The sequence below is a fragment of the Sarcophilus harrisii genome, chromosome 2 (genome assembly GCF_902635505.1).
Source record: "Sarcophilus harrisii chromosome 2, mSarHar1.11, whole genome shotgun sequence".
In the NCBI taxonomy this organism is placed as follows: Eukaryota; Metazoa; Chordata; class Mammalia; order Dasyuromorphia; family Dasyuridae; genus Sarcophilus; species Sarcophilus harrisii.
Genome location: NC_045427.1, coordinates 616340058 through 616349199, shown reverse-complemented (window position 1 = coordinate 616349199; position 9142 = coordinate 616340058). Strand labels below are relative to the sequence as shown.

The following is a 9142-nucleotide window of genomic DNA, read 5'->3' as shown; positions in this document are numbered from 1 at the left end:
TAAGATATACTGTGACATATTTAACATGTATAGGACTGCTTGACATCTGGGGGGAGGGGGTGGAGGGAGGGAGGGGGAAAATCGGAACAGAAGTGAGTGCAAGGGATAATGTAAAAAATTACCCAGGCATGGGCTCTGTCAAAAGAAAGAAAAGAAAAGAAAAGAAAAGAAAAGAAAAGAAAAGAAAAGAAAAGAAAAGAAAAAAAAGAAAAGAAAAGAAAAGAAAAGAAAAGAAAAGAAAAGAAAGAAAAGAAAAGAAAGAAAGAAAGGAAGGAAGGAAGGAAGGAGGAAGAGAGAGAGAGAGAGAGAGAGAGAGAGAGAGAGAGAGAAAGAAAGAAAGAAAGAAAAGAAAGAAAAGAAAGAAAGAAAGAAAGAAAGAAAGAAAAAAAAAAGGAAGGAGGGAGGGAGGAAGAGAGAGAGAGAGAGAGAGAGAGAAAAGAAAGAAAGAAAGAAAGAAAGAAAGAAAGAAAGAAAGAAAGAAAGAAAGAAAGAAAGAAAGAAAGAAAGAAAGAAAGAAAGAAAGAAAGAAAGAAAGAAAACTGGTGGTAGAGGAAGGGGACTGGACTTTGAGATGCCGGTGACCTCCAGCTGGAAATCTCCCATCTTACGTAAGCAGGAGCGGTCTAGGAGGACAGACGCTGGATCTCAGTGACCTGCAGAGACTCCCTATTGCTCCAAGAGCAAACACGACCTCCTGTAAGCCTTCACACCGGTTCCTTTCTAACATTATAATACATCAGCAGTTCCCCCACACTACGGTCCGATCCGAGTGGGAGGCGCTCTGCCCGTCGCCGGGCGCTCCCTTCTCCCGCTCGGCACAGCCAGCTCGGTGTGTTTATACTTTGTATCCCCCGGGCGACCACAGCAGGACTGGAGATTTCGCTTCTCCAAGTGTTGGCTGAGCTCCCAGCCCTGCGGAAGGCAAATACAAAGGCTTTCCCTGGCTCGGCGGCAGGAGGCTGGGGTGGAACGTGGGAGACACCGAAACGAACCACGTCAGTTTCAGGAGGAAGCCGCGGGGGGGGCCGAGCCGAGCAGCCTCTTCCCCGTCTCCCTCCCTCTTTCCCCGCTCCCTCCCGGGCTCTGGGGTCCAGCATGCAGGGAGGACCCAGGGGCTGGCCCCACCTCCGGGCGGTCCTGGATCAGCTGACCAGCTGGAGGCTGGCCTTGCTCTTGTTCTCATCACGTGAAGCGCTTCGGCATCAGCTGACCCAGCTCCAGGAGGAAGAGGAGGAAGAGGAGGAGGAGGAGAAGGAGGAGGTTGGGCTGGGGGCGTCCCCGGGGCGTCCGTGCAGGGCCCAGCCTGCAAAATGGTGAGGGACAGCGCGAGGGGCAGCCTTGGGCTCGGGGGTTCTCGGCGGGCCCGGCAGCTCCCTTCCCCTCGCTCCCTGCCCGGGCCCCGGAGGGCAGCGCGGCTTTTTTGAGGTGGCCCGGGGAAGGGGTGAGGGGGGCTGCCCACGGTCGGGGAGGGAAGCGCGGGAGAGTGGATTACCCCGTTCTCACTCGTCACTTCTGACCCCTACTAGGGGGCCTTGAAGAAACCCGAATCGCATCCAGGGATGAGTGGGAAAGGCCTGAGCTCAAAACCAGCCTGCGCCTGCTTTCCCGGATAACGCTGGGAAAGCCCCTTGAACGGGCAGCCCGAGTTTTCTTCTCTGTTAGTCTTGCAGGCCTCCAGATTCCCCTTTGTGGTGGACCCCAAGCTTTACATTTCGGTAGTTGGTGTCCCGGATCATTGCTTCTGCTGGTTCTGCCCCAGGTGGGGGGAGGGGGGGGGCGTCAAGTGTATACACTGTTATTATTACATTTAGGGGATTTATTATTTAGTCAGGGCCAACCCCCTTTGGCATCTTCTTGGCAAAACCATTGGAGCTGCCATTTCCTTCTCCAGCTCCTTTTACAGACGAGGGAACTGAGGCAATTAGGGTTAAGTGACTTGTCCAGGATCACACCACTAAGTGTCTGAGGCCTGATTCGAACTCAGGAAGATGCTACTATTCAAGAGTTGGAAGAAGCTGGGCCAACCTCATGCGCCTTCAGCTCTAGGGATCTTGGGGGTCGTCAGGGATAGCCCCCAACGTGGCTGGGCTGAGGGAGATTGGTCAGGTGAGACCTCAGGGCTCCAGTTTTCAGTGTCATCCAGCCTAGGGAAGAAGGGAGTCAGCTTCCCCCCTGAAGGTGGCCGCCTTCTGACCTGCAGAGGTGTAGGTAGCCCTTTCCCTCTCGTTGGACTGGACTAGTGAGCAAATGAAATAATATGCCATAAAGACTTTACAATAAACGTCATTATGATTATTATTAGCACTGGGGTTCTTGATCTCATTCCCCCTCAGCCTGGGGTCCCTGACCCTTCCCCATGTTTTAAGGGAACTGAGACCTAGAGTAACTTCCACAGCCCATCTTGGTCACCATCTCCTCTTTGCACTTTCGTCCAGTGCTCGACCTTCCTGCCCCCAAAGTCAAGAGAGAGAGACTGTCCCTTCCTCCATGGGACCTCCTTTTATAGGTTGTAAATCACTGCCTTCAGCTTTCCTTCCTCCCAGCTGAGGAGATCGTTGGTTCTTCCCTTTCCAGAGGTTCCGGTTCTGTGGCGACCTGGACTGTCCAGATTGGGTCCTAGCAGAGATCAGCACCTTGGCCAAGATTGTTGAGTATTTGGGAAGGAAAAGGGATGCTTTAGGGTATGGGAGGGAAGAATATGGTGTCATATAGTGGGATAGGAGGGTCCTGGGGTCTTCACGCCGGCCTCTCCCTGAAACCTGAATACCAGTTGCCATTTCTCTTGTCTCAGTTTCCCTGATTGGAAATGGGTGGACAGGAGATGGCAAGCAAATCTAACCTCTGACACATAGCCACAACCTGGTCTTTGTCCAGCTTCATTGAACACTCCTCTCCCTTCTGTGCTCTGTGACACAAGTTCTGTGTCCTTCTCTCTGCTGGATGGACAGACACACACACTCTCCCTCTGCCTCTCTTTCTCCCTCTCTCACACATTTTCTCTCCATCTTCTCTCCTTTGTTTTGCCCAGCCTGTACCTACATGACTCCTCCTTCCAACAGAGATCCCTTCTTCCTTCTCATTGCAGCTCAGCTGTACCATTTACAGGGATCTTGCCTGATCTCCCCAATTACTAACCTTCCCTCCCAAACCACCTTGTATTTAATTGCCTGGCACTCATTTGCAGATACTCTCTTGATATTTATCCTGTGTCACCTGTCCATTAAAATAGAAACACCTAGAGAGTGTTTCCCTGGTATTCGTGGTAGATGCTTCATAAATATTAATTGATGATACAAACACAAGCAAGTCAGTTAACGACCCCTGATTCTTTATCTGTAAAACGGGGCTGCCTTAGTCTCTACCTGCCAGGCGGTTGATAGGGTCCGAGGAGCCCCAGAGCACATGTGGTGTTTTATGAGTCAGAAAGGGCTGGCTAAAGCTCATTTGTCAAGTGAATGGTGGATGACAAAGTGACGTATGTGTCTGTGCTTCCCTTCAGTCTTCTGTCAAGTTGAAGCTGATCTGCAGCCAGGTTCTGAAAGACCTGCTGGGACAGGGGATCGATGTAAGTCAGCAGCCATCCTGGGTCCCCCTTCCTGACATGGCGGGGTATATGAAGGGTTCTCTGGGTCAGTGGGGTCAGGGCTACTCGGTTCCATCCACTTCAGGCCCTCTGACCCAGCTTTAGGCTATTTCCATGGAACAGGAAGCAAAGGGATAGAATGGACTTCAGGAAAGAGTCCACAAGCTGGATTGGTAAAAGTGGTAAAAGCTAGATACCACAGTGTGTTAAGTGCATCAGACACCTGGTACTCACTGTGTGATTCTGGGCAAGTCACTTAACTCCAATTGCCTTCCCTAAAAAGTGGGGTCAGGGAAGGACTTAATCCAGCTCTAACTGGGAAAACTGAAAGTTAAATTTTCAGTCTAAACATTAACCCTCAGAAAAATCAGCAAAAGCTTTCCATCAGGGATTGATCTATTGTTGATTGTCTAGGCCTAAGAAAGTATTGGACAAAATGTTTAATAATGCAGATTTAACAGTGGGTTGTATATACTTATTTTTGGAGAGCCAGTTGTAAAGATTTACCAGCACACCCTTGAATGGGATGGGGACCAGGGTGGGACTCAGGGCAATGACCAGGGTATCGTGTCTTCCAGTTCGAGAAAATCCTGAAACTTACAGCTGACGCTAAGTTTGGTGAGTCTGAATGCTGCCTGCAGGTTCATATCTTCTGCGTGCTCCCACACTCTAGTCACCTCCTCCCAGAAGTCTTCCTGACCGCCTTAGCCCTTACAACTGAGCCCAACACTAAGCCTCTTAGCACACGCACATATAATGGGCAACTTCTGTTTATTTTGCAAATACTGTACTTGCCACACTACCTCTACTAGCTAAATGAAATTCATTTTCAAATTATTTGTCAGTCCACAGATGTTAATTGAGCTCTTACTGTGTACCAAGTCCTGTGCTAAGATCTGGAAACACGAAGACAAAAAACAGTCCCTGCCCTCGTGAAGCTTCCCTTCTGATGGGAAAGACAACATGGAAATAAATATGTACATTTAAGATATATAGTTACTGATGAATTTTCTTTTATCTGAAATAACAATATTAAATGACATTTAATACTATTAATATTAAAATGTTAATATGAAATAAAATTAAATACTAATTTAATGATTGACAGGGTTAAGGGGAAAGGCAAGGGTGGAGATGGGAGTAGGGAGACATTGTTCATATGCCCTGAGAGCTTTCAGTCTGGCCAGAGAGACAGGACTCAAATACATGAAAAAATCAGAGAGCATTAATGACATACAAGGAAAGCTGAGCTGTTTCTCTCAGCCTGTGACCTTGTTACTTCCCAGTAGTTCGAGGCAATTAAGATTTGAACCCGGCCCCCATCCCACTGCTTGAGGGGAGCTCCTCAATGGGACTGTCCCAAGATCTAGGCCAGGATAGGGTAGGGGAAGTTCTGGGCAACTTTTCTGTGTATCTCCACTCCTCCAGAATCTGGAGATGTCAAGGCCACTGTCGCAGTGCTCAGCTTCATCCTGTCCAGCGCAGCCAAACACAACGTAGACAGTGAGTCCCTTTCCAGTGAGCTTCAGCAGCTGGGGCTCCCCAAAGGTATGGAAGATGGGGTAAGGTAAGGGGAAGCATTGGGGATGTCCCTCTGGTGGGCTGTGGGAGCCTGTACCTACCTTCTCTGAGCCTTCACTTTTTTCTTTTTTTAGTAAAGCTTTTTAATTTTTAAAACATATGCATTGATAATTTTCCAGCATTAACCCTTGCAAAATTTCATGTTCCAATTTCCCCCCTTCCCCTCACCCCCTCCCCTAGATAGCAAATAATCCAATATATGTTAAACATGATAAACATATGTTAAGTCCAATATATACATACCTATTTCTACAATTATCTTGCTGCATTAGAAAAATCAGAAAGGAAAATAAAATGAGAAAGAAAACAAAATGCAAGCAAACAACTATAAAAAGAGCGGGAATGCTATGTGTGATCCACACTCAATTCTCACAGTCCTCTCTGGCTGTAGATTGAGCCTTCACTTTCACTGCTGTAAGATAGGGGTGGGGGCAGTCAGCAACTTTTCTCAGTCTCACTTCATTGTTTCTTGGCCCTGCCCATCTTGGGTCATTAACTCCCCCACTCTCTTTGCTCCGCTCTAGAACATGCCACTGGATTGTGCCGTTCCTATGAAGAGAAGCAGGGGTCACTCCAGGAGAGCTTGAAAGCCAACAGCCTGAGGTGTAAGTTGACTTGGGACTAGGCCGATGGCTTTGGTCTCAACCCTGGACCTTGACCTGTTCGTGAGGAGCCAGGGGCTTAGGGTCCTGAGGATATTGGATTTAGTGATTTCTAAGGCTCCTTCCAGCTCTGGCGCTGTGATGCTATGACTGAAGAGGGAGGAAGCACAACTTTAGTTCAGGTCATGGTAAAGCCTGGGAGATGGTGTGGTCCAACCCTGTACCGTCCCAAGAAATAACTAAGACCATTTGGAAATCCAGAGTACTCTGCTGTGATGTTGGGAAGACCTGGGAGAGCTTCATCCACCCCACCGCAAGTGTATTGGGAAGCCAAGAGTTACAAGTGAAAACAGAAATACCAGACAATATGTGCTAGGCTAGAGGTCAAAAAGTGGTTTGGATCTTAAGGGTGGTCGAAGACATACTTTGGAGGGGCTGACTTAATCAAAGAAGTCTTCCTGGAGGAGGCTGGCCTTGAACCAGGTTACAAAGGATGGGAATGATCACTCTGACTTGTGTCCAATTTGTGTCTGTTTCAAAACTCTTTCAAACTCAGAACTTCATTTAGTCCTCATATCTGCTTTACAAGGTGAACAGACAAGAATTATTGACCAATGAAGTATTTGCAGAAACTTTGATTTTTGTCTTTATATTCCTTACATAGTATTTTGTATATAGAAGGTACTTAATAATTGCTTGTTTAATGAATTTTCCTCCCCATTGAATAGATAGTTAATAGTTGGGAGTTCCAGACAAGTTATGTGACTTTTTTCATAGGAATTATTGGCAGAACTGGGATCCCTGGTGGTCCTTGGTGATAAATGGGGTCTTTAAAGCTCTACCTCCTTGCCCACAGTGAGCAGACTGGATGGTGTTGGCTGGCGTGTGGACTACACAGTTAGCTCCAGCCAGCTCTGCCAAGTTCATGAGCCTGAGGTGCACCTGAGGCTGGATGTGCGGCGTGACCCAATGGGTCTAGCAGAGCCCATCGCCATGACGCTGTCAGTGAAAAAGTTCCAAGTTCTGTTGACAGGTAAGGGGGAAGGAGATTGAAGACAGTCATAGAATTCCAAAGATGGTCTAGTCCAATTCATACCTGAACAAGAATTTTAGGAGGAAAGGCCCTCAGAGACCACCTCCTCATTTTATAGGTGAGAAAACAGCCTTAAGGAGATTGATTTGTTCCAGATCACATAGATAGTAAGCATCCAAGATAAACCTTGAACATAGGTCCCCAGGCTCGAGAGCCAGTGCTTTTTCCACAGTACTATGCTAATTCCCTCTATCGTATACCCATCAAATAGCCATACAGCCTTGCCTTGTATATCCTTCAGGGAAGACTTACTGCCTCCTGAGCTAGCTCATCCTTTTGAGTAGCTCTAATTGGTACAGTTTATAGCAACCATGCCCTTTGCCTCCTTGCAGCTGCCCCCCATTGCTTCAGCCTCTAAGATCCAGCATCCCTGCCCCTCTTCCCACTTCTTTCCCTTTCTCCTAACTTGTATCTCTGTGTCTTTCAGAACTCAAACAAGCACAAGCCTTGATGGGTTCCCTGAGCTGAAAGCTATCAGATAGCAAGAAGAGGAAGCCGAGGAGTGGGCTGGCTCTGCTCAGACCTCACTGGTCAGTCACTCACTGGTCAGTCTCTCATCAGTGTTTGAGCCCGTGCCCTTCCCCCTGTCTGTAACACCCATTCGATCTCTCCAACAGATCTGGCTGTGGTTGGCCCCCATTTTCAGGGCAGCTCAGTCCCAGAGAGCTCAGCAAAAGAACCTGGGTGGGTTGGGAAGCTTCTAAGGTGCTTTCCTGATGTCCATCTGCACCACAACCTCGCCCCAATTTTGTACCTTCTTACTGAAGGGCAGAAGGAATAAATGTCGTCAGTGAGCTTGTGTATGTCTTTGTGAGATGTTGCCATCCCTCTGAAGTAGACAAAAGATTCCATCTCAGGAAATGTCCCCCATGCAAAAGAGAAGAAAATTGAGGCTTGAGACTAATATTGAGACAGTTCCTTGGAAAGTCAGGGGAGATTGTAGATCATGTTTTTCTTTTTTTGCTGAGACAATTGGGGTTAAGTGACTTGCCCAGAGTCACACAGCCAGGAAGTATTAAGTGTCTGAGGTCAGATTTGAACTCGGGGCCTCTTGACTTCAGAGCTGGTGCTCTATCCACTGCACCACCTGCCCTGATCAGATTTTTCTTGTGCCACATGATAAATGTGAAAATATATTTAGCAGAATTGCACATGTTTAACCTGTATTGGATTATTTGCTGTCTAGGGGAGGGAGGGAGAAGAAGGGAAGGAGAAAATTTTGGATTTTGTGAGGATGAATGTTGAAAACAATCTTTGCATGTATTTTGAAAAGAAAAAGCTGTTAAAAAAAAAAAAAGTCACGGGGGAGAGCTCACTGTCAGTCAGAGTGGTCACAGAAGGCTACTCCGAAAAGTGGGGCTTGAGTTAGGCCTTGAAAGACAGCCAGAATGTAGATGGGTGAAATAAAGAGCAAAGGCATCATCCTTTTTTTTTTTTTTTTTTTTTTTTAATTTTATTTTTATTTAATAGCCTTTTATTTACAGGATATATGCATGGGTAACTTTACATCATTAACAATTGCCAAACCTCTTGTTCCAATTTTTCACCTCTTACCCCCACCTCCTCTCCCCAGATGGCAGATGACCAGTAGATGTTAAGTACATTAAAATATAAATTAGATACACAATAAGTATACATGACCAAACCGTTATTTTGCTGTACAAAAAGAATCAGACTCTGAAATATTCTACAATTAGCTTGTGAAGGAAATCAAAAATGCAGGTGGGCATAAATATAGGGATTGGGAATTCAATGTAATGGTTTTTAGTCATCTCCCAGAGTTCTTTCTCTGGGCGTAGCTGGTTCAGTTCATTACTGCTCCACTGGAAATGATTTGGTTGATCTCCTTGCTGAGGATGGCCTGGTCCATCAGAACTGGTCATCATATAGTATTGTTGTTGACGTATATAATGATCTCCTGGTCCTGCTCGTTTCACTCAGCATCAGTTCGTGTAAGTCTCTCCAGGCCTTTCTGAAATCATCCTGTTGGTCATTTCTTACAGAACAGTAATATTCCATAACATTCATATACCACAATTTATTCAGCCATTCTCCAACTGATGGACATCCATTCAGTTAAAGGCATCATCCTTACTAGTGAGAGAGATGGCGTGGGTGCTGCCGGCAGCGAAATGACCCTCCTAGCCAGAGCCAAAAGCCCAGGTTAGAAAGCTGGAGGATGTGGTAGAAGGCGGTGAGGGCCCCTTCTTTTCTAAAACCAACTTTCATGCTCAGAAGTTGGTCATTTATCTTTTCTGAGCCACCTCCTATCCTGGTTCCCAT

The 9142-nt window shown here is 46.8% G+C and overlaps 1 protein-coding gene across 1 annotated transcript; it reads left to right on the top strand.

The window, feature by feature from the left end:
• The first annotated feature begins 1170 nt into the window (after positions 1 to 1170).
• Positions 1171 to 7662, top strand: COMMD4 (COMM domain containing 4). Its single transcript, XM_031956585.1, has 8 exons — positions 1171 to 1313; positions 2575 to 2646; positions 3500 to 3565; positions 4162 to 4201; positions 5012 to 5131; positions 5689 to 5769; positions 6623 to 6799; positions 7287 to 7662. The coding sequence occupies exons 1-8, from the start codon at positions 1311 to 1313 to the stop codon at positions 7325 to 7327; spliced, it is 600 nt and encodes a 199-aa protein (XP_031812445.1). The 5' UTR covers positions 1171 to 1310; the 3' UTR covers positions 7328 to 7662.
• Positions 7663 to 9142: the final 1480 nt, after the last annotated feature.

Coding starts and splice junctions, on each gene's coding strand:
- COMMD4 (XM_031956585.1), top strand. Junction 4,202..5,011: donor TACAGCTGACGCTAAGTTTG/GTGAGTCTGAAT, acceptor CCACTCCTCCAG/AATCTGGAGATGTCAAGGCC. Junction 5,770..6,622: donor GAAAGCCAACAGCCTGAGGT/GTAAGTTGACTT, acceptor CCTTGCCCACAG/TGAGCAGACTGGATGGTGTT.